Source organism: Rhipicephalus microplus, chromosome X, assembly GCF_043290135.1.
Source record: "Rhipicephalus microplus isolate Deutch F79 chromosome X, USDA_Rmic, whole genome shotgun sequence".
Taxonomy (NCBI): domain Eukaryota; kingdom Metazoa; phylum Arthropoda; class Arachnida; order Ixodida; family Ixodidae; genus Rhipicephalus; species Rhipicephalus microplus.
The window spans coordinates 307178031-307202742 of record NC_134710.1 but is presented as its reverse complement, the minus strand read 5'-3'; the positions used below and the strand labels follow the sequence as shown (position 1 = coordinate 307202742).

At 42.7% G+C, this 24712-nt stretch overlaps 1 protein-coding gene across 3 annotated transcripts in view; it reads right to left on the bottom strand.

Moving 5' to 3' along the window:
- The window catches only part of Kyat (Kynurenine aminotransferase), a 95003-nt gene extending 75045 nt beyond the window's left edge, over window positions 1–19958 (bottom strand). The window contains exons 1-3 of one of the 3 annotated variants that reach the window (XM_037413794.2): window positions 19798–19958; window positions 19306–19453; window positions 8285–8343 (exon numbers count right to left, since the gene is read on the bottom strand). In XM_037413794.2, the coding sequence (XP_037269691.2) occupies window positions 8285–8343; window positions 19306–19422 (176 nt within the window). In that variant the 5' untranslated portion in view covers window positions 19423–19453; window positions 19798–19958. Of the gene's footprint in view, window positions 1–3643; window positions 3955–8284; window positions 8344–19305; window positions 19454–19797 lie in introns of those variants that run through there. The other 2 variants (XM_037413795.2, XM_075879475.1) reach the window with 2 other exon arrangements.
- Window positions 19959–24712: the final 4754 nt, after the last annotated feature.

Here is a 24712-nt window from a genome sequence, read left to right as displayed (position 1 = left end):
ATCGAGGAGGATGTCAAGCTTTGGCTGCAGGACAAACTTGGTGAAGTACAGCTAAATAAGGCAGCAGAGTTAGCTGAGGAGTATTATACTTGCGGAAAGTTGCATAGCAGGGCAGTGCGCGTTGAAAAGGATGAAAGGAAAGAGGGCTTTTCAAAGAAACCTGATCAACGGAAACCCGCTCCGCACCGTAACTTCAAGAAGGACCCGTCTGTTACGAAGGACACTGTAGGGGAAGGGCAAACGGAAGCGGAGAAATCGAGTGAGGTTCCTAAACAACGCACTGATACCACACGGGCGTTTGAATCACGGAAGCTGCTAATCTGCTACAACTGCAAAAAGAAAGGGCACATCGCGATAAACTGTAAGCAAAAGTGTGCTTTTGCAACAATCTGAGAATCGGAAAAGAACATGCGGTTGTTAGAGCCATATCTCCAAGAAATTAGTGTGAATGGGAAAACGTGTCGAGCACTTCGAGACTCAGCGGCAACCATGGACGTCCATCCTTCATTAGTGTCTCCAGATGACTTTACAGGAGAAAGCGCGTGGATCAGGCAAGTCGCCGAGGAGCAGAGTGCTTGCTTACCAATCGCTACGGTTGTCATTGAAGGCCCGTTCGGTAAGCTTCGCACCGAAGTGGCTGTGTCTGCGGCGCTTCCCGTTCATTTTCCTTATCTTTTCTCTAACAATTCAGAGCAGCTTCTGAAACAGCAGGGTAAATCTTCTTCCCTAACTTAGCGTACATGGCCCTCACGCGATCACAAGCGCAGAAGCTTTCGCAGGAGCTTGATCTTGTTCAATGTAGTGAACCATCAAGTGACCTTGGTGGCGAGTCGACAGAACCTCAGAGAGGAAATTCCCCGTGTGAGTCATGTGAGCAGTCACTCGAGCGGCCCGTCGTCAAAGTGACTGGCGCGGTTTCCGTAGCAGGGGGAGACGACATGGTGCCATTGAGTAAGAGGGAGAGGGGTGCAGCCCTCTCGCCTGTAGCGGAAAGTTGGAGTAAGCTGTCGAGGGTTGATTGAGAAACGCTCATTCGAGAGCAGCGTGAGGACCTCTCGATTAAAGCGCTAATGGAAAGTGTAAACTTAGAAAAAATGAAAAAAATGTTTCTTTTTTTTTTAGAAAGCAGGGCTCCTGTATCGGAGTTACACAAATGCGCAAGGTCGCAAGTATGAGCAGCTCTTGGTGCCACAAAAGTATCGTCGCCAATTATTGTAACTGGCGCATGAAAACACATGGGCAGGGCATTTCGGCATAATAAAGACCAAGGCTAGAGTTTCCCTTGAGTTTTATTGGCCAAAATGCTGGAAGGATATCGAAGACTTTGTACGCTCAAGCGACACTTGTCAGAGAGCGGGGAAATCCACAGACAAGTGGAAAGCACCCATGAAGCTTGTGCCAATTATCACAAAACCTTTTCGGGGCCTAGTAATTGACATCATCGGGCTATTGCCAGAGTCAAGGCAAGGTTGTCGGTACATCCTGACGGCTCTCTGTGTAGCTCAAAATTTCCAAAAGCGATACCACTTAAGGAGCTCAATTCCTCTCATGTCGTGGATGCACTGCTATCCATATTTGCACGCGTCGGATTTCCTTCTGAAATCCAATGCGACAACGGTAGTGTCTTCACCAGCTGCCTTACCTCTACCTTTATGGATAAATGTGGAATAAAAGTAGTGCACAGCTCGATCCATCACCCGCAATCTAATCCGGTAGAGCGTATGCATTCCGTTCTGAAACGGATACTGAGAGCTCTTTGTTACGAGCACAAATGCGACTGGGAAGCGTGTATTCCTCCCGCTATGTTCGCTTTGAGATCAGCTCCTCATGAGAGCACTGGTTTTAGCCCTGCAGAGCTTGTGTATGGCAGGAGTTTGAGAACACCATTGCGAATGCTACGCGAGTCCTGGGAGGGATTCGATGAGGACCCTAATGTAGTTGCGTATGTTCTAGACCTTCAAAGGCTTGGAAAAACGAAATATCTTGTGGAAGGCGACATGAAAGCTGCACAAGTGTTGTCGAAGGAGTACTACGACGAATCGGCGAAGAAGCGCGTTTTTGAAGTAGGAAGTCAGGTAATGCTGCTGCGGCCGTCCAAAAAGAACAAGATTGAGGTTCATTGGGAACGGCCCGCCAAGGTAATATCGAAGCTTTCCGATACAAATTATGAAGCGAAATTAGGAAGGTGGCCGAACAAAATTTACCACAGTAACTTGATGAAACCATACGTACAACGTCAAGTGGTCGTAAATCTGCTGTTGAATGCTTCAGAGGAAGAGGGAGCAAAAATTTTGAGTTCTAGTGATGTCATCGAAAGGGGATCGAAGGTAATCTTGGAGCAGTTGAACCTAGAGCCTAGGTTAAGTGAAGTTCAGAAGGAGGACCTGAGAAGGAATGTTTCTTTTTATGAGAAATCTGGACTTCCATATTGTAGTTACACAGCTGTGCAACGCCCCAAGTATGAGCAGCTGTTGGTACTGCATAGATATCGTCACCTAGAAGTGGCCGGTTACTGAGGTGGAGCACGATACTCCGACAGCACAACTTTGACGTTCACAACAAACAAAGGAAAGCTAAACGCTAATGCAGACGCATTGAGCCGTGTGTGTTAGTACCTTCTCCACCTTTTGGTTTCTCTAAATTTTGTCCTCATCATGGCCTTAGCTGAGCGCTCTCGTCCAGAGTGAGCTCAAGGAGCCAACTTTATGTTGTATTCTATTTTGTTACACTATTATACGTGTAAAAATGTGAGTTCTCATTTTAAGAATCTTGTGTTCCACATGTGCCTCTTGATGTAGAGGGAACGAAATTTCGATAGACACATAGCTAGGTATATATTCTAATATACTTTGTCTGGTGTTCTGTCGGGTGACCGAGGGCACTTGCTGGTGTCGTGTTTTGTCTGTTGTCGAACCGTTCTTGACAAGTTGCAGAACCATCAACAAGTGCTGAGACCAAAGATCGTCAGAAGAGACGAGCAAAGCTGGCCGACAAGTTGTGGTGACAAGCCAGTGTAGCAGGGATCCGTCCTCAAGAATGGGGTGTGTTCCCGGAACAGAGTCTGGAGCTGCATTCTCCCCATGGCCCTGGAGGCGAACCTGGAGGGACCTGGCGAACGAGCGCGCCTGACATCCGAGCCATGTGGAAGCAACTCGTCTTTCCGGCGCACTGTCTGGCGGCGGGGGGTGCTGTTATGCCTGCGAGTCCACATCAAACGTCCATGCCTCTGAAAAAGGCAATCTGTGTCAAGGCCAGCACGCGAGCCCGCCTGATGCGAACAACTTAACGGCGTCATCACGCGGCGGCGCCTTCCTGTCTGGCGAGTCTTATGCAATGCGTGGCGATCTCACTCGTCCTTGGGTGCAGCCACGTGCAGCGGCTCCGTATTTGATGAGAATGAGGCGGCCAAGCGGCGACCCCATTGGAGGATTCTGACCTCACGGCCAGCGGCACTTCTGGTTGGACATTTGGTTACTCAAAGAATTTTCCCGGTGCATATAAAAAAAGCCCTGCGGCGCGTCGCGAGCAGTAGACCTATGTGTCAGAGAAGAGAGCTCGGCTCTTCGAGTCTAAGCTGTCAGCCCCAGTGCCGAATTTGTAATGCCTCTGTATATATGCTGTACATAAAGCTTGTTTAACTCACCATCGTCTCGTCCGCTCATCTATCAGCTCTGCGCAGAAGCAGTCGCGAGCTGAGAAACCTACGCTACCGAACGGCTGGTGACCTTCCCGGCGAAGTTCAGGCAGTGGCGCCTTCGGGACCGTATTGGGGTTGCCGTCTTTTGTAACAGTGGTTGCAGCGGTGAGATTTCGTGGCGCCCTTTGTAACGTCGTCGGAGGCGGGCTTCGTAACAGTACCACACTGGCCAAGCGCGAATAAAATAATAAGCATTGGAATCGGGAAAAGGCATCGCTCCTCATTTGCACCCAGCAGCTGCGGCAGCTGCGTGAAGGAAACCATGAACTGAGCGACTGAGCTTCAGCTTCGGATCGTTTGCGGCTAAAAAGCAAACCAGTGGCAAAACAAAAATAGGGCAGTCTCATTGCCATCGCTATCGAGCAATGGCGGCGCCCATGCTTGTTGAAAAGCAATGGTACAGCAATGATTTTTGATGGCGCCAACGTGTGTTTTAGACATCGTTGACGCATTTTCATGCTCTGAAAATGTATCGAAATGTTAAAGATTGGGTTTACTGCATAGCAATAAGTATCTGAGCCTGGAATTTCATTGTAAAATTTCGTTGAAGCGAGGCGATCAAAGAAAATGTGTTCGTTGTAGCGACAATATTTATGCATTGACTCCTATGGACTGCTGACGGAGAATCGTGAATTTTTTGTGGTAGCAGAAATTTCATTGAAGCAGCATTCGTTGTAGCGGAGTTCGACTGTATAGTATTCGAATCAATTCATGCATAAGCTTTTTATTAGTGCGGAATACACACGTGCCTGTGACAAAGTGGTTTTTGCACACTTTGGCTCCAACGTTCGGTACCCAAAGGCTACCAGTCGCTGTGGCTCTCGTCACAGCTACAGCCCACCTCATTTTTGTTTCTTCATTCCGTGGGAATCGATACATGCGTTTGCTTTTCATGCTAGAGTTGAAGCAACCAACGGGTGAACAACCAACCATTATTTATCAGGACAAAGATAAAGGGGCGACCACGCGTGCGAATCCCGAATAATCTGAGGCTTACGGCGGAGCGGTTCGTTTTCGTGTACTCTCCTCAAACCAGAAGCCGGTAGCAGACGGTGCATCCCATAATCCCTTGCTCTTTTACTGGTCACCCACTCAGGCAGAAGCCATCGTTGCTATCCCCGAACCCAATCTTTTTCTTTGCCTTCATTGGCTGGCTGCGTTTATTATATTTTCAACAGCAGCTATGAGTTTATTGCTCCACTCTGCCTAGGACTGGTGCCGCACGCTTTCATATTGATGTCATGTCGCGGCACCATTTCGAAGGCGGTCTATGGCCATGGACCATCTATGATGCTGTGTCCATGCGCCACACACTGCCAGCGTGTTAACGACTGCCACACAGCTATTGGCGTCATTCTGGAACCCGTAGAATTCAGGTAGTTCACAGATGGCCGGCAATGGTGGAGCGGCAGGTAGGAATCACCGATGCGAAGCAGCGGAGCTGGTGTGAGAGCTGCATGAGGGAAGACTGGAGCTCTCTGCGTTTCTCAGGTGAGCTGGTTTCAAGGTCGTGCAAGACGACTAAATCCAACACTGCGTTAAACGGCACGCAATGCTCACAAGATGGTAGGGGCTTGCTTGGAGATCAACGCTGTCAGTTCATTTATCTCGGCGCAGAGTTGCTCGATGGTACGCCACAGGTCCATGCTGCTGGTCAGTGTGAAGCCTGAATAGTCAGGGATCCCAGTCTCAGAGTATTTAGCGGTTCCCGCACTCACTCTGTCAACATCCACAAGAGAGGAAGCCTGGACAGCGTTGCTTGGCGGCTCGTATGTTGGCAGAGTACTGGAAACAGAATTCAGGCCACGGGAAACATGAGCGGCATTCCCAAACGACAGGTGCACATGCGTATTGCTGCCACAAAATGGTAGCATGGTGGCTGTTAGGTCGTACCCAAGAATAGCAAGGGAGGCATGAACGCCGTCCACTGTTGGTCTGATGGACAGCTGAAACGGTGGTCGAGTTGACATCTTCATCGCCAAGAAAGCGTCGACGAAATCCCTGAAAGAAGACACCCGCGCTGCCGCCGAACCGCAAAGACTGTTATAGGTAGCTTCAGCCGTAAGGTTCAATTGTCAGACTGTGCCACTGCAATGAATCAGACAGAGCCAGCACCCCTGCCGCGGGCCGGCTGTTCTAATCTCGACCTTGTCTTCCTCCGCTTCGTTTATGTTGACCCCGTGCCAGAGCACCGAAGCCGCTCTTCGTCATTACAAGAATACATATATATATTAAAGTTGTGCAAAAAGTGCATGAATGCACCTGAGTTTTACTAAAAACAGAAAAATGCTTCACCTCGGTGGCAGGAATAGTAAAGCACAATTGTGTTGCCGAATTTTTTGTGTATGTTATAGGAATAGAAACACTGTGAAGAGCAGTTAATACTTTTTGTACTACTCTTGGGTCATTCACCTCCAAAATGTATATTCTAAATTTTCTTTGTTTTGTATGTTTTTACGCAAAAGTATTTTTTATTGCTGTGCATAGAAGGTGGGAACAAAAAGCTCCACACTTTAAATTTTACATTGTAATATTTTTCTTGCTTCTCAACTTATATTTTTTGGAAAAAAACATTTTATTATGCATAATTTGGTCTACTGCAATGTGTACTGCAGTATACGGTTTAAACTGGCAAAAAATTTTTTCCCAAGACCTATAAAATAAAAGTTGACAATTTTGTCGCAGTAAGGATTGATTGATTGATTTGTGGGGTTCAACGTCCCAAAACCACCATATGATTATGAGAGATGCCGTAGTGGAAGGCTCCGGAAATTTCGACCACCTGGGGTTCTTTAACGTGCACCCAAATCTGAGTACACGGGCCTACAACATTTCCACCTCCATCGGAAATGCAGCTGCCACAGCCGAGATTTTATCCCGCGACCTGCGGGTCAGCAGCCGAGTACTTTAGCCACTAGACCACCGTGGTGGCGCTCTCGCAGTAAGGAAATAGTTAAAAACTGTTAATTAGAAAGCTAGTGGCGGCTTTGAGGTAGAACATCAGTCTTGTACGAAAAAGGTGCACAAATTGAATGCTCATGCCCAACCATAGTGGTCTAGCGGGTATGGTGCTCGACTGCTGACCTGTCGGTCATGGAATCGAATCCCTGGCCACGGTGGCCACATTTTTGATGGAAGCAAAAATGCTTGAGGCTCATGTACTTGGATTTAGGTTCACGTTAAAGAATCCAAAGTGGCCAAATTATTTTAACTCTCCACTGCGGAGTCTCTCATAACCATATTGTTGTTTTTGGAGGTTAAACCCAAGAAATCATTGTAATATTAAATTGAATACTCATACCATTTGGACACCACGATAATTTCTAATGGTAGACATATTGCCAGCTTCATGCTTGGCTACCTGCGGTGGCTATCTCAACTTAAAAGTGGGCTCTACATAGACTGCAAGGTCTCTGGTCATCTCTTGTCTATCAATCTTTTTTTCTTCCCTCCTCCTCACCCAGCAAAAAAGATTTATATTTGCAAGTCTTGCATCCATTTCAATATTGCTTCACTAGACGTACTACTACTTTAAAAGTAATTGATCCAAAAGTAAATTTCATTGATGTTTACCTTTAACAAAACACAAGTCATCAAACAAAACACCACTCCAGATAAATGAATTATCGAGTTGATATACAGACTTTAGAGGAAAAGCTCTTCATAGGGCCCATGAATTAAAACCTATAACCACTCGTGTGCCGCCATGATGGAACGATACTCAGCTTTCGGGTGATGTACGCACTCGCCACTGCTTAACTCCTGGTATTTTTTTTTCTGTTTTGTGGATATCTGTTACAATGCAGAAAAAGACTGCCACATAAAATCGAGTTGTTCGCTCATAGCAACACAGATAATGAGACGCAAGCAAGGCGGCGGAATCGGCCGCATGACGCACAGCAATAGTACGGCCCCGCTCCAAAATGTTTGTACGGTACAAGAATGGTGGCGCCATCTAGTAAACAAACCAGAAAATGCTTTTTTCTGCACGCAGCAAATAACATAATTGACCATTGTGTTTTTCGTAAAAGAATTTGATATAAATATCACACAATTTAGGTTTGCTTATTATACGTGAACACACTTGTTTATGATTTATACTGCGAGAATTTGAGTGTTTTACACTGATACATTTAGCGCTTCCTTTAATTATTGTAATGGCACCAATGACAATGTTCCCAGACGGCAGTGCTTTGGTGGTTATAGCTTTCCCGGCCCATCTTTTCTCTTAGAGCTCGTATATTAACTCTATGGAACGAATATAAACAATACTCCAGTAGCATTTACATCTTGACTGAATGAATTATTATTTTATTAATTTGTTCATACACTGTTGTCATCATAATTTCTGGAAAATTAATGCATGATGAGGTTCATCCGCAGTTGGACACAGGAATAAGGGCACGAGATATAGCATTGCACATGACAATTGCGAAATTCAGCTGCCTCATTATTATATGAATGCTCCAAACCTTTCATGGTTAAGGACAGATTATGTCTTTCTGTACACTTCCCAGAGCTGCTCTTTCTGAACTGCGCCAATGCCATATGGCCTGTCATAATTACATCATTAAAAAAGCAGCTCACCACACACTGTCCTGCATTCCTTGAACTCGTTTTGCCACCTCCATCTTGGCCATCTTGTTCTGAAGTATAGGAAACAAAATGAAAGCAAATATGAACAACCTGTCTAAGCAGTGTCTCATGAATATCAAGCAAAAAGAATGTAGAGTCAAACATACAAGAAAGCCAATAGATAAGCCAAAATAATGAAACCAATATGCAACAGCAGTATGTGCCTAGTTAGCAGCCATAAATACATAATCAAACAAAAGACATTATAATGATAATGACAGTACCAGCAATGTAGAAAACCTGACTGTAGGTGTACCCATAAAGCTATTAGGCTGAAGTCTGATTAAACGAGCCCTAAAACATTGTGCGCCTGACAGATGCATGCACATTTCCATTCAGGAACATGGTCAAGCAATTAAGCTTTTTCTCTTCCCTTCAACTGAACAAATAATCTAAGTAATCATTTCCTGTACAAGCGGGCTACAAGGGATACAATACAGTGAATCATTGATGTAATCTACAGTGAACAACATCCCCTTGAGATGCGAGTTATGATGCATAGTCCATGAGCATGTCAAATTCACACATTATTTTAAGGCACTCAATATTATTTTCCAAGAAACAAATTAAACCAATGTGTAGTTTTACGCAAGTTTCAGTCAATAATTCTAACTAGCACATAATTAAATATTAAAATAGTCTGCACTCACTCACGCTCCATTTTGACATAAAAAGAATATCATAGGCCCCAAATGTGTGGGTCATTTGTTTTTGGTTGCATTCATTTCGAGAAAATAAAAGTACTGATCATGATGTTGGTGCTGGAATGTGGCATGTCGAAAGACTCATCAAACATTGTAGTGCATTTGCAAAAGTGATCGGCTGCACCCATGCATAACACACTAATATTAAGTCAAGACATATATTGACTATAGCAAAAGTTCAGTTCATTCATTCAGCAATGTATCTTGCTCTCTTTTCACCACAAGTTGACACAACTGGAATAAATAAGCTACATACACAAACATAGCCACCAGCGCTGAAGGAGGTATAGTAAAGTAAGAAATGTTTAGGTCTGCACTTGTGCCACCTCCCGAGGTGTCTGGGTACTAGATGTTTGGCAAGCAGTGATCCAAAGTGAACTTTCTAAAAGCAGTGTAACTTTTTTTTATCTTTCTCTACTGCTCTCCTGCTTGACTCCAGCAACGCGTAATCAATATTAATATAATAATATATGGGGTTTTACTCCCCAAATTCTCAACATAATTATGAAGCACACTGTAGTTGAGGGCTCCAGAAATTTTGACCATCTGGTGTTCTTTAATGTGCACTTACATTGCACAGTCCACAGGCCTCTAGCATTTCCCCTCCATTGAAATGCAATCGACAGAGCTGGCATTTAAGTCACTACCTTCAGGTTAGCAGCCAAGCCCCGCAATCGCTACATCACCATGACGCAAACACAATGAAGAGAGCGTAGTTCTCTCGTTTTTACATTCCTACTTATCTTTGAATGCTTAGTGAAATTCATTAACTATCTACTTTTTTTTTTAATAAGGCCCATAGATGAAATGAACTTAAATTACAAAAGCAACAATCATAACTTCCTACATTTTGTAATTTCATTCACATCTAATGGCACATTATTTAAATGGCGGATTTCATTGGTCATCAGTCGGTACAATGTTTTGAAATCAAATTATGTCTTTTTAATGATAGAGAGCTAAACATATTCGTAAGAAATCATGTTCAATGAATTCATGTGCCTCCACATTTCTTGCGATGTTGTGCTTTTATGCACAGGGAAATGTGACGAAGTATGAAAGATGAGAATGATGAATGCCGAAAATTGAGATGAGAATATCTTGTATTTTCTCGAATCTTGGAACTTACTGAATGAATAGATTGCTTGTATGTACAACATTTCATTGCAGTTTTTGCCATTTTTGACAGTTTTCACTGTAGTTGTTGACATTCTGGGAATAGCCTTAGAGCAAAAACATCAGTAAAACTGGCAGAGCCTCTTGAATATAGTATAACTATAAATCATATGTTATAGAAAAGATTTTAACAAATACGGAGTGTCTGGTGCAAGCTCAGTCACTATTCCCAAAAAGTAAAACTGTGACAGAGCCTCTTGAATATAGTATAACTATAAATCATATGTTATAGAAAAGATTTTAACAAATACTGAGTGTCTGGTGCAAGCTCAGTCACTATTCCCAAGAATTTTTGTACCAGTAAACACATGACAGATTCAGGTTTCTTGCTTTTTTATGATTGCTTGTCATTATATAGTAAATTTCATAGTCTGAACTCTGAACACTTGAGCACATCTATGAAACAGCACAGGCACAGTAGATGCAGCATGTTCCTCGTTGATTACAGTACCGTGCACTAATTCTTTTGTTTCCCTGTCCCCCTGCCCAAGTGTAGAGTAGCAAGCCAGGATAATTTATTGATAAGGCCTGCCTTTCTGCAAATAAGCCATTCTCTATGAATCTTCACAGAACTATATTTACTTGTCTAAAGCTAACACATTCCTGTGAAGTCTTAACATGATGAATATCTCTCATTCAGGATTTTATAAATGCTTACCGAAGCAATAGACTGCATTATATATGTACTGGATGGAGCAAAAATTTTTATGCTATGTTAAGGTAAACTTTTGGTCTCTCCATAACTACAACAGTAGGGTGATTCCACGAGAGATCGAGCCTGCATGTCTGGCCGATATTTTTGTTTTGACTGGGTTTTTTGTATGTTATGTCGGCACATTGAAAGTGCACAGAATGAAAAATTTTATTTTTAAAAAAAAGAAACAGCAAAAAAATGTGTGAAGGTGATGGCGCGAGCGTCCAGTTCTTGCTCATCGCAATATTTTTGGATTTCACGGCTGAATTTGACGCGAACTATAAATGTTGTGTCAAAAATTTTTTGCTGTTTTAATACGCAATACTGGGAACTACTTCCACCGTTTCTTGACGCTGTCATCGAAAGGAACAAAACGTATGGCAAACACAATCCAAATTTAAAAAGTTTGCTATTATGTTTACCAAAAGTTTGCTAACAGTTCAGCAGAGTAAATTTTTATGAGCTGATAACAACCATAATGCGTGCTGATAACCATCTTAGCAAGGGTCAGTTTTGCCCCTCATATCTTATTTACAAAGCAAATGAGTACATATTAGATATTTAAACTATGTATTCATTAACATAAGCGCTCTTCGACAAAAATTTCCATCAATATTGAGACCAGAGTTTTTTTTTTTCATTTCTTGAAAATGGGTTTTTTTGAAAAAACTCGCTTTTTGAGGTCTTTTTTTTATGCTGCTTGTAGAAAAACTATCTTTTACAGAAATATTGCAAAGGTGTTTTTCTATTTGCGACAGGTTTAACGATTCTTTGTGAGATATCAAGCACCCTTAAGGCACATCAAAGTTAGCAAACTTTTTTTCATTTGGGTCATGTTTGCCTTTTTTTCCCCATTTTATCTCTTTTGATAACTGTTACTGCAGCATCAAGAAAGTGTGAAAGTAGTCCACAGTATTGTATATTAAAACAGAAAAACTTTTGGTCACCATGTTTATAGTTTACAATAAATTCAGCCTTAAAAGTGAAAAATACTGCGGTGAGCAACAATTGGACACCTACACCGCCACCTTCAAATATTTTTGGCCCACTGAGTGCATTTTTCTTTCGGTTCCGAGGAATTTGGATTTGCCCATATATAACATATAAAAAACCCATTCAAACCAAAAATATCGACCAGACATGAATGTGCAATCTCTAGTGGAATCACCTAATAGTAGCACTTGTTTTTCTTTTCCGAATTTTTTAGCTGCAACCTATCTCAAATGTTGGCAGTCCTCATATGATTAAAAGACAGGTATTTAGATGCAGTTATGCCTAACATGTGTGAATACTATTACCTGTTTCGTTTTCACCAGAAACTCGAAGTATCACAGATGTTGTCAACTACAATCAAATTACAGTATCTAAAAAGTCAAGGTTACGGCTACAGAATTACGAGAAACTATTTCTAATGCTGAATGCTGCCAACAGCAGCCAGTCAAAAGGGTTACTGAAATGACTTATTTATTTTACTGTCTATTAGTTGTTCTAAATGCAGGTACTGAGATATCAAAGCCTAAAAATAACATGTAGTGGCAAGACTCAGAGTGCCCTCGATACAGACTTTCAAAAATGAGTTTTGGCCTTGTTTCTCTAAAATTTATGCGTTGTGAGGTCATAGCACAGAAAAATATCTCATGAAAACAGGATATCACAATGATGTTAACTCTCACTCTGCCTTGCCCAGTACTAAAATTGGATGATAAAAAGCTAGTGTAATAAATTATAATCATTACCAGCAGCAGCAGACTGATTACACTTTTGTAGCACCGAAAGGCGGGCGAGTTGGAACTTATCCATAGTGGGCAGCGCACAAAAGGAAACACACAAGAGAAGGAATCAGGACAAGCGCTGGTCTAACAACTGAAAGTTTTATTTGAAAGAAAGCATATATATACATGTGTACACAGAAAATCAAGTGCTACGCAAGATTACATCCGATCAATGAAACCAATCTCCTGTTCAGATAAAGAAACAGATGGCTGGCTAACGCAAATGCCAACACTCTTCGCCATGTGGTAAGCCTCAGCAATCTCACGTGTCCTTTGATTATGATGGCGGTCGATGATTGCGGTTTGCTCAAAAGAAGGAATACAACCGCAATCGCGGCAATGGCTGGCGAGGTGAGACAGAACCCCACCCTTTAAAGAATTTTCATGCTCCCGTAGCCTAATATTAATACATCTACCAGTCTGTCCTATGCAGACACTCCCGCACGAGCAAGGAATTTTATAGACTACCCCTGTCGAACAAGCGGTATACTTCTTAACGTGCTTGATTGAACAAGTGCTATCAACCGCCCTCGTAATTCCCTTAACGCGTCTATGAATCTTGCCACATAAGCTACCCAATTTATTCCCACTTGAAAAAACAACGTCAACCCCATACTGCCCCCCAACTTTTTTTAATCTATGTGAAATGGAATGTACATAGGGAATCACTGCAAAACGCTTTTGCTCGCGTTGAGAGGTTGCTGGTTGGTTGGTGGGCTGCGCGTTACTATTTACTTTCTTTAGCAAACGCTCGGAAGCAGAAACGAGAAAGGCGGTGGGAAAACCCGCTGTCTTAAGCCGATTAAAAAAAGTTGGGGGGCAGTATGGGGTTGACGTTGTTTTTTCAAGTGGGAATAAATTGGGTAGCTTATGTGGCAAGATTCATAGACGCGTTAAGGGAATTACGAGGGCGGTTGATAGCACTTGTTCAATCAAGCACGTTAAGAAGTATACCGCTTGTTCGACAGGGGTAGTCTATAAAATTCCTTGCTCGTGCGGGAGTGTCTGCATAGGACAGACTGGTAGATGTATTAATATTAGGCTACGGGAGCATGAAAATTCTTTAAAGGGTGGGGTTCTGTCTCACCTCGCCAGCCATTGCCGCGATTGCGGTTGTATTCCTTCTTTTGAGCAAACCGCAATCATCGACCGCCATCATAATCAAAGGACACGTGAGATTGCTGAGGCTTACCACATGGCGAAGAGTGTTGGCATTTGCGTTAGCCAGCCATCTGTTTCTTTATCTGAACAGGAGATTGGTTTCATTGATCGGATGTAATCTTGCGTAGCACTTGATTTTCTGTGTACACATGTATATATATGCTTTCTTTCAAATAAAACTTTCAGTTGTTAGACCAGCGCTTGTCCTGATTCCTTCTCTTGTGTGTTTCCTTTTGTGCGCTGCCCACTATGATTACACTTACTGCAGGGCAAAGGCGTCTCCCATGATACGCCAATCAACCTGGTCTTGTGCTTTTTGTTGCCACATTATAGCTGCAAACTTTTTAACCTCATTGGACCACCTAACTTTCTGTCTCCCCCTCGTGTTTGCCTTCTCTGGGAATCCAGTCAGTCAACCTTAATGACCAGCGGTTATCTTGCCTACGCGCTATATGCTCGGCCCATGTCTATTTCTGTTTCTTGATTTCAACTATGATATCCCTAACCCCAGTTTGTTCACTCACCCACTCTGCTCTCTTTCTGTCTCTCAAGGTTACACCTGTCATTTTCCTTTCCTTCGCTCGCTGCATCAACCTCAATTTAAGCTGAACCCTCTTTGTAATCCTCCAGGTTTCTGCTCTGTAGGTAAGTACCGGCAAGATGCAGCTGTTGTATACCTTCTTGAGGGATAGTGGTAGATTACCATTCATGATTTGAGAATGCTTGCACAATATCATCCACCCCATCCTTATTTTTCTAGTTATTTCACTCTCATGATTCGGTTCTGCGGTTACTATCTGCCCTAATTAGACATATTCCTTCACAACTTCCAGCATCTCTCCACCTATTGCAAAGCGCTGTTTTCTGCCGAGACTCTTGCACATTATTTTAGTTTGACGCATATTAATTTTCAGTCCTACTTTTCTGCTTTCCATGTCCAGTTCAGTAATCATGAGATGTAATTCGTCCCCCGAGTTACTCATCAAGGCAATGTCATCAGCGAATCGCAGGTTACTAAGATACTTTCCATTAACTCTTCCTAATCTAGGGCACTGAAAACCTTCTGTAAACACGCAGTGAATAACATTGGAGAGATCGTGTTTCCCTGCCTTACACCCTTCTTTATTGGGATTCTGTCGCTTTCTTTATGGAGAATTATGGTGGCTATGCATCTCCTGCAGATTTTTTTTCCAGTATACTTACGTAGGGTTGGTCAATGCCCTAATTCCGTAGTGCCTATATCACTGCTGATGTCTTGACCGAGTCAAACGCCTTCTCATAATATATGAAGGCTATGTATAGAAGTTGGTTGTATTTGACGCATTTCTCTGTCACCTGATTGATGGTATGAATATAGTCTATCGAAGAGTAGCCTGTATGAAATCCTGCTCAATCCTTTGGTTGATTGAACTCTAATGTTGTTTGAATTCTATTAGCTATTGTTTTTGTAAATAGTTTGTAGAGAACGAACAGTAATTTTTCAAGTCCTTGACATCTCCTTTCTTATGGATAAATATGACGCTGGTGTTCTTCGAGGATTCTGGTACCCTTAAAGACGAAGAGACACTTCGAATATAAGGTGGCCAGTTTTTCTAACACAATTTCTCTGCCATCTTTCACCAGGTCCGTTGTTACCTTATCCTCACCAGCGGCTTTGCCTCTTTGCATTCCTTTTAAAGCTTTCATTACTTCTCCTGTCGTTATTAGAAGAATGTCGAATTTCTCTGGGCTATTATTGCTTCTCATGATATCATCCTGGTTGTTTCGGTTTCTGCATAGCATAGAGCTTCCTAATATACACTAGAGGGAAGTCTGGCGCTGGTGTCTATGTGAGCTGCAACGCACAGAGCTTCAGCGAGCATGGGAATGATGAGTAATACACGTATTTGCCTAATCTTCATACTTCTAGTCTGCTTCTGGCTCTGTGTGTGTTCGTGTGGCTTGGAGCTGTTTTCTCACGAAACAAAAATCCACAAATGTTCAGTGGTAGTGCTTCACCACCTTATTCTTTTAGGCTTACTATTCCGAATAGGGTCACAAAGTTCAAATGGTTCATTCTTTCCTTCAAAACGAAACCGAAACCAGCAATAAAGAAAGCCGCAAGTACGATTCGTTGCTCGTAAGTACGAAGACTAGACAAATCTGTATACTGCCCATCATCCTTATGGTCGCTGAACGATCGCAACGCCAGAGTCCCCTTCAGTTAATTTTAGGAAACTCTATGCTGTATAGCTCTGTAGAACTTCTCCGCCACTTGAACCATCTTATCTACATTCGTTATGACATTGCCTTCCTTGTCCCTTAATCCATACATTCGGTTTTTGCCTATGCACAAGCTTTCCTTCACAGATTTTAGGCTTCTGCTGCTTTTCACAGCCTGCTCGATTCTCTCTTCTGATGTTGGCTACCTTACGCCTATTGATTAACTTCAAAAGCTTCACTAGCTCTATTTTGTCAGTTGCATTCGAGGCTTTTATGTTTTGTCATCTCTTTTTTTATCTCCTGGGATAGTTTGCTAGTATCCTGTCTAGTGACTGTACCTCTGACTTCCATTGCACACTCTTTGATGTTACTAGCAAGATTAAAGTTCATTGTGTAAACACTAACGTCGGTTACTAGATCAGAGAATCTATTCTGAAGTCAAACTCTGAATTCCCATACTTTCCCTCTCAGTGTTGTTTGATTAATCGGCTTCTTGCATATCAGGTTATGCCTTTGCTTTTTTAACTCTAGGTGAATTCGAGCTCTATAATCAATTGTAGGTTGCATCAATTTCTTTGGACACATGCTACACAAGCTGCAGCATCCTTGCAAAGTTTCTGGAGCATTGCAACACACTCTCTGAGCCACTTTACTCACTTTAAAAGCTGCGGGAAGGATTCAAGGTTGTCATACGATTTTTCTGAGCCCTCCATTATGACAGCCGCGATATCATGCAGATTCACAGAAGCAGCAGAACAGATGACACAGCAGCACAGCAAGCAGCATCAAAACTCCACCTATGGACATTTGCTATGTCTACATAACTTAGCGTATGTACAGGCCTTGGAAACCGACCACAACTACTGCTCACAACCTCTAAAACTTAAGCAGACAAAGCATTAAACCGGCAACACATGAGCACTGATGATACATGCTAAATTATCTTAACATCATTGTTGCTAATGTCATGATAATCTATTGACTATATGAAGAGAAAATAGAGGTCAAAGTAAAAATTTCGCTTGACTTCACACCATAACTTTCACAGTAATATGTCAGTGCAATGTCATAGATAATAAAGCATTTTTTAAATATTTGTTCCCAGTGGCTCAGCAAAAGCTTTGGTGCTCAGTTTGTGGCTGCTTGATAACGCAATCAAGTCTATGTTTACACATAAAAAGAATTAGCTAGATACTAGCGGGCTCCTTTAATTCTTTCTCTAGCCCCGCCACGGTGGTCTAGTGGCTAAGGTACTCGGCTGCTGACCCGCAGGTCGCGGGATCAAATCCCGGCTGTGGCGGCTGCATTTCCGATGGAGGCGGAAATGTTGTAGGCCCGTGTACTCAGATTTGGGTGCACGTTAAAGAACCCCAGGTGGTCGAAATTTCCGGAGCCCTCCACTACGGCGTCTCTCATAATAAAATAGTGGTTTTGGGACGTTAAACCCCACAAATCAATCAATCAATTCTTTCTATACTGCAAAAAAAGTGCCAAAAATTGCAATAAATTTTCCAGAAATTTTGTGAGCTTTCTTTTTCGTGTCTGATCAAAACTGTACCCCAACATTTTTACTCAGTAAGTTTAACTCCTTCCTCGGTACTTAAGTCAGCAAGACGTTACCGCTGCTTTATTTCCTAAATTGAGTGAAACAAATGCTTCCAGATTGCTTATATGTATGGCACTCGTCGTCGTCATCCAAGTCCTAATAGACAAAAACGTCACTTTAAGTTTCTGAGCAAACTTAACAGGGCTGTCTTCTAAGATGGTCATCAAAATACTTTCATTGAATTAAGCTTCTATTCCCATGTGACCGGCTTCAAATAAGCCACATTATCTGCGAAGGCATCAGCAGCAAAGAAAGGCGAGACACAAAGGCACAACATAGCCAGTGTGGTCATGTAGTGGAGAAGGATTGGGAAGGTGTTACTATTAGAAAGCCTCATGCAGCCCCCAATGATGTGCAGTTCAACACCACAGCTAGAGAAGAAGATACAGGCATAAGTGAAAAAAAAAAAAACAAGAGGCGAAAGTATCTGCCACTTTCACCTACTGCTAAGTGATGTAGGTCATGACCGCTCATTACTGCTGCCAAGAGAGGATATATATAATGTTCAAGATTGCAACTAATTAAAATTAATGATAGTAGTCATGAATGGTTTACTTTGTTACGTTTCACAGCGGTAAAGAAAATTTTAAAGTGCACAATGTCCCAATGGCTTTGTGCACAAACTTTGCAGCATCATAAACCACAGCCTACCATTTGCACCTTTTCTGGGTTTACCAAGTGCCTTTTAGCAGCAATGATGGTGGCAATTTTTGGCATGGTGGAAGATTAATTTATGAATAACATTATTTTCTCATTAGTGGCCCTTTAATACTTATATGACATTTTATGCTGAGGAATATATACACAAATGCTCAGTTTTAGTTCATGTTATTTACTAACATTCGCTTCTCCCACTGCTCACATAAAGGTAGCTGAGTATGTATTCAAATGTACGGCCATAATATGATCTTTTGTATATTTGACTGGGCTGGCATGAAATAGAATAGCAGATGCCTTTTCTTAGGCCATGTAGCCTTTGGCCTCTGCTTTGGTTCCTGTGTGCAATAAACTTGCATTCCAGAACTGTAATTGACCAGGCCACGCTAGTTAATGTTCCTCTATAATCACTTTAAATCTCATGTTCAAACAATCATAATAAATTATAAAGCAAACACCACAGCCTCCCAAATTTCCTAGCACTCGCTCACAATGCGCAAATTGAAAACAAAAAAGAAATGAGCTGAGATAATTTTTAAATACATTTTAGCCATTGTTTCCCATATGCTTGACTACAGCACTTCCTCTTGAAGGCAGTGTACCAGATACAGTGTGCACTGAACTCGCGTTACCCGAGTGGCTCAGGCCATGGTTTATTCAAACACACCTGGCACGCAAGTGTTCCATCTACCCGCAAGTGTTTCTTTAAAAATCATCCAACTGCTAACAGCTTCGCCCGATCAGACTACTGAGAAAGCAGGAAAAGTGTACTGTGCGGTGCGCTTGTAGTGTGTTCATCGCGTTCCTTTACGTCTGAAGATCTTGGCAAGTTCTTATCAAATGTACCACGAATCTGAACGTTTGTTTCGGTTTTTAACGAATATTGCACCACACGACTAAACACGAGGGAGAAACAGGACCGATCGCATGTTTCCCTACGTGTCTACAGCCGCAATACAAGCGCGATAAAAGCGTGCACACATGCGAAATTCGAGCCGTACCTGTGTGACTGAATAGAAGGCGGTCGACACGGAGTTTATCGGGGGCCCTTTGGACCCCAGAAGGGGAGCGTATCTGCTCGAGGATGTCCTGACAAGACACTTGAGAGCTCTATGCATCTGAACTTGCTAGGCGAACACCACGCTCCGGCTACAGAAAAGGGGGCCAATAAGGTGAAAGCACAGAACACGAAACAGCAACACAGACGTCGTTCTTCTTTTCTCTCTATTTTTCACCGCAAGCATGCATGCGTAAGCAACTCAGAAAGAAGCAGGCGGCGGGAAATTCACCTCTCGAAAAAGACTGTCTTTAGTTTATAGGCGCTCCGGAAGAATGTTTAGAGTCGGCAGCACATGACACAGAGAATATTAAATGAACAGCAGCCAGGAAAACATATGGAGGGACACATAAACAAGGATCGACCCACACACGGTTCTTTCTCGTGCGCGCTCGGCAATAGGCGACGAAAAACAAAAAATGTTTCCTATACTTACATCAATACGATTAATTGTAAGACGACGTGCCGAAGCCGGAGAGGTCACGGGACCACGACCAGTTGCGAGGACGGCACAGGATGTGCTTCAAAAGCAAGTGGAACGGCAGCAATCAAAGCTATAGCAGGTGTACTAGGACACACATGGGCTTCCGGGAGAAGGGAGCTGGTCTGCTCTCCACTTTACCACCCGCTCAAGCATGCGCTCTGGCTTCAATCTACGATACATAGAAGCGGGAAGTTTTAAAAACTGATATTCGCCTTTATTACGTTTATGAGCGATACCACCGTTGACTCATTCTACCTGCTCCTCTTAGGCGGCTTACATGCATATGTTCAGAAGACATGTGAAAAGCATTACATACACGCACGCATGTGTGTGAGTGCATGTGTATGTATGTGTGTTTATGTAAACAACTCCCTTACTACTTACTATTAGAAAACACCACGAGATAGACCCAAAATATGAAAGTTTTGTTATGGGAGGATGAAGTCCTCATTGGGCTTGGAGCAACAAAAAGTGGGACTGAAGTGGCCAGTATCTAAAGGAAAGGTATTGCAAATCAGGAAAGATACTTGAAATTTAAGCCAAAAGCAGTAAAGGTTGAAATAAAAAAATGAACATTCCTTTTCTACAGTTTAGCGAGCTAGAATATATTTGCAGGCAAAGGCCACTATACAGTAAAGGTTGAAATTTAAAAAATTAACATTCCTTTTCCACAGTTTAGCGAGCTAGAATATGTTTGCAGGCAAAGGCCACTATATGGCGACTTTATGATTTTCTACTAGTTTGGTTACTAAACCAACAATAAGAAAAAAAATTATGTCCCATTTTTCAAAAAGTCCACCAACAATTCAAAATACAGGCCACTTCATGCGTATACGCTTCAGCTGAAATATATAAGGTGTCCTGAGGATAAAAGAGGGACTGTGTTTTGCTAAGAAAACCTTATTCTTCTTAGCAGACTGAAATAGCTGCTAATATTTTTTTCTATTGCAAGTTCATTAATTAATCATAAAAACTTTTGTAGCCTCAGAAGGCCCTCATCAAGGCACTCATCAATTATAAGGCCCATAAGGACTTTTGGGTTTTTATTAAATAAAAATAAAAAACTCGACAATTACTTATCTTAATTTAAGAGGTCAATGGGGCGTATGTTATTTGGAGCTTTATACCAATATATTTTTTCTAGTTGATAAGTAAAGTTCACAAAATGCGAAAAATAGCCTATACTTCCGCACCCCAAATTAAGCAATGCCTGCAGATAAGCCACTTTACAGGTAAAGCAAGCAACCGCTTTCCCTGTTGTTCCATACTTTGCCAATTGCATCTGTTGTGCCAGTTTTTTTTTTTTTTTTCATTCTGCATTCATGTACCGTAAAATGGGGTTACTTTGTGACAAATTTCGTACGTTTTCATTCACTCGCTGAACAATTATCCACATAAACGCGAATGAATAGTGGCATAACGTTGCTAAAACCTCCCCTCACACGACGGTATGTTCTACAAATCCGCATCTTTAACACAAACGGCTATATTTAGGATAAAAGTTGTCACAAAGTTGCCCCGTCGTGTGGGGCAACTTTGTGACAACGTTGTTTGTGGCTGAATATGATATGAAAAAAAAGGTCTGGCACGAAGTTACCCATCAAACGTTTATTTGCGTTATCTACAACTGGTTTCTGCTCGGGAAACGTTACGTTGTATTACAAATTGTTCATACGTGTCCAACCTCAATCAAGATCTTTTACCTCAAAGATGCCTCGCTTGCCTACCGGCCTAGGGGATTCAATTGTGTACAAAATTTCTTCTGTTGAGTACAAAATAGCGTCTTCGCGGCCCGGCCATCTCCAATTCTTTTCGGTCCTCTCCATAGTGCTGACGATGTACCCCTCAGGTTTGACTTCCGTCACTCTTCCAGGGAAAACTTGTCCTTCAAAGTTAACTACGACAAAGTCATCCTTCTTGAAAGTGCTTTCTCCGGAACCCGTACAGCGGACCTTTGGGACGTTGCTAGTATTTGAAATCGCGGAAGTGCTAGAAGTGTCTCTGTCCGATAGGTTGTCAAGACTTCCGGAGAGTACCTCGGAATCACTTGTATCTTCTTCTGACCACCTTTTGTTGTCGCCGTACTGACCATCTGAGGACGATTCGATGTCACTGCTTTCTTCTGCGCTGTCGTCCTCAAGAGAAGACCTCTTCCTAGGTCGTCTAGCTCTGATACCGGAGGAAGAGTGGGGTAACTTCGTGACAGTTGGCGTGTCACAAAGTTACCCCGTGAAGTATCAACATTTCAGTTTTCTTTCTATAACCTTAAACAAACATGAAGTGAATAAATTTTGATTACAGTTTATTTTAGCCTACATATTAACAATCAGAAGTGCATTCCTGTTATCGCTGTTTTTCTCGTGCGGACGGGTCGAGAACACAAAGTTTACGGTGCTTCAACAATGCGCGCTAAAACACCATTAACTACGTGGGCGTCTAGAGTGGCTCCAGAGCGCGGGAACTTCCGCCGGCTGCCGCTAGGTGGCACAGCATGTCAGGCGAGCTTGTTGAGTGGCTCATAGCTTTTCGGCGGCGCCTGGTTGTGGCGCAAGATATAAAATAAAGAAAACCAAGCGCGTGTCACAAAGTAACCCCTGCAGTCACAAAGTAACCCCATTTTACGGTAGGTATACATGGCCATCTCACAGTAAGCTAGTTTAGGTGCTGATTTTTTTGTGCACGCTTCAATTTTTAATGCATTATTTTTATATTTTCATGCTTTCCTCATCAGACTATAATGAGCACACAATTAGAAACAGCACAGTTTGGTGTCAACCTTTTGTGCGAAAGCGGGACACATACGTCCCACTTTTTCTTCTGCCGAAAAACTTTTCTCCCGTCAGCTGTCTTAATTTGCATGATGATAATTAAGTATCTCACCTAAAGGCATCCTACCCCAGCTCGAGCCATGCCAATGTTTAAAAATGCTTCAAGAAAAAACACTATATATGTATGGATGTCATGTAGTGGGAGGAGTCACCGTAACACGCAATACTGCTTGGTAGCAGCCTGGAATTGTGCTGCAGGCATCAAAACATCCCAATTGCACAACGATCATAGGTATTTTAGACGCCTGCCCATTACAAAGTGCTCAGACATATTTAATCATCACCAGTAGCAGAAACATCAACAAAGTGAGCAGTGGTACAGTGTACTAGAAGTCTTCTAGTGCACTGTAGCATAGGTTCACGTGTTGCCTTACAGATGTGTAGTGGGCTTTTCTTGCAGTAGACATTTCAGGATAATACAAAATGGCCAGTGCTGCATGCGCAAATGATCGTTTCCTGAAGCCAGGCTAGCAATACAGAAGGCACGGGGCGCAGTCTATCGTGCTTTACTCTTAAAGGGGCCCTGAAACACTTTTTCCAGTAATCATGGAACAAAGCGCTTGAAGCTAAGCAGGGAGGGATGGCAGGGGCAAAGAACAACGTCGCGCGCCTCGTGACCTTGAACACTTCTCTTTTTTTTTTCTTCAAATAACAACTTTTTTGTGTGATCGCGCGCGCACACGTGGACAAGTAGCGGGCCTTGCCGCGGTGGTCTAGTGGCTAAGGTACTCGGCTGCTGACCCACTGGTCGCGGGATCGAATACCGGCTGCGGCGGCTGCATTTCCGATGGATGCAGAAATGTTGTAGGCTCGTGTGCTCAGATTTGGCTGCACTTTAAAGAACCCCAGGTGGTCGAAATTTTTGGAGCCCTCCACTACTCTCTCATAATCATATGGTGGTTTTGGAAGTGAGTGAGTGAGTAACAACTTTATTAGTCGAAGGGGTGAGGGGTAAGGGAGGCTAAGCCACGAAGGCTGCCAGGCTGTGCTTCTCGATGACTTCTTCCGCTCGTTTCAGGACCCGTGTCTGGATGTCTATGTCGTTGCTGGAGAGAAGGGCCTCCCATTGTCCCTCGGTGGGGGGTGAGCAAAGGAGGTCGGTTTTGGAAGGTTAAACCCCACATATCAATCAAACAAGAAGCGGCCTCTTGCGGCGATCCCTATAACGACCCAGCGTGCCATGTTCAAATCAGCCAATGGTGGATAGATGGGCTTTTACGAGTAATTTTGGAGCGTCTTCTGTGATTTGTCAACAGAATAGAAACCAATTTTTAGTTGACTTTGACAATTTATTGTGAATCCCAGGCTGCGCACTACACTATAATATTTAGCTCGCGTGTTTTCGGGAGCCCCTACTACCGATCGGCAGCGTTTTCTGACCATGCTAAAGAAGTGATGCAGGGCCCCTTTAAAAGTGCAAGTTTTTTGAACGCATATTCAGAGAAAAAATTAATATTTGGCTCGCGTGTTTTCGGGAGCCCCTACTACCGATCGGCAGCGTTTTCTGACCATGCTAAAAAGTGTTGCAGGGCCCTTTTAAAAGTGAAGTTCACGCATCCTCCAAGTTTTTGAACGCATATTCAGAGGAAAAATTTGGCAACATGAAATCACATACTGATGGGTTGAATCAAGTGATTAAAGATGCTCGATCCATAGGCCCATGTAAATATCTAAGTACTTTTATTCAGACAAGTACTATACAGTAATCAAACTCACTTCTACACGAATTTGAACTTTCTGGAATTTTATAGTATTTGAAACATCTTAAGAAACTTATTTTACTCCATGTAACATCCCAATTAAGGTGATTTTACTGCAGTGCAAGGCCACTGTGGCATGAAACCACATGGTCAGGAAAATTTTCACTGCTGTGAAGCCACACAAGTTTAATTTAAAAGGGTCATGGACCACATTGCCAAGACATCATTGAATAACTTCAGTATCAGAGTCTGTTGCTTTACACATTAATTGCTGCAAAAATTTCTCAACTCCATCAAGAACTACCAGAGTTACAGGAGTCGGCCGCACATTCTGTCCTC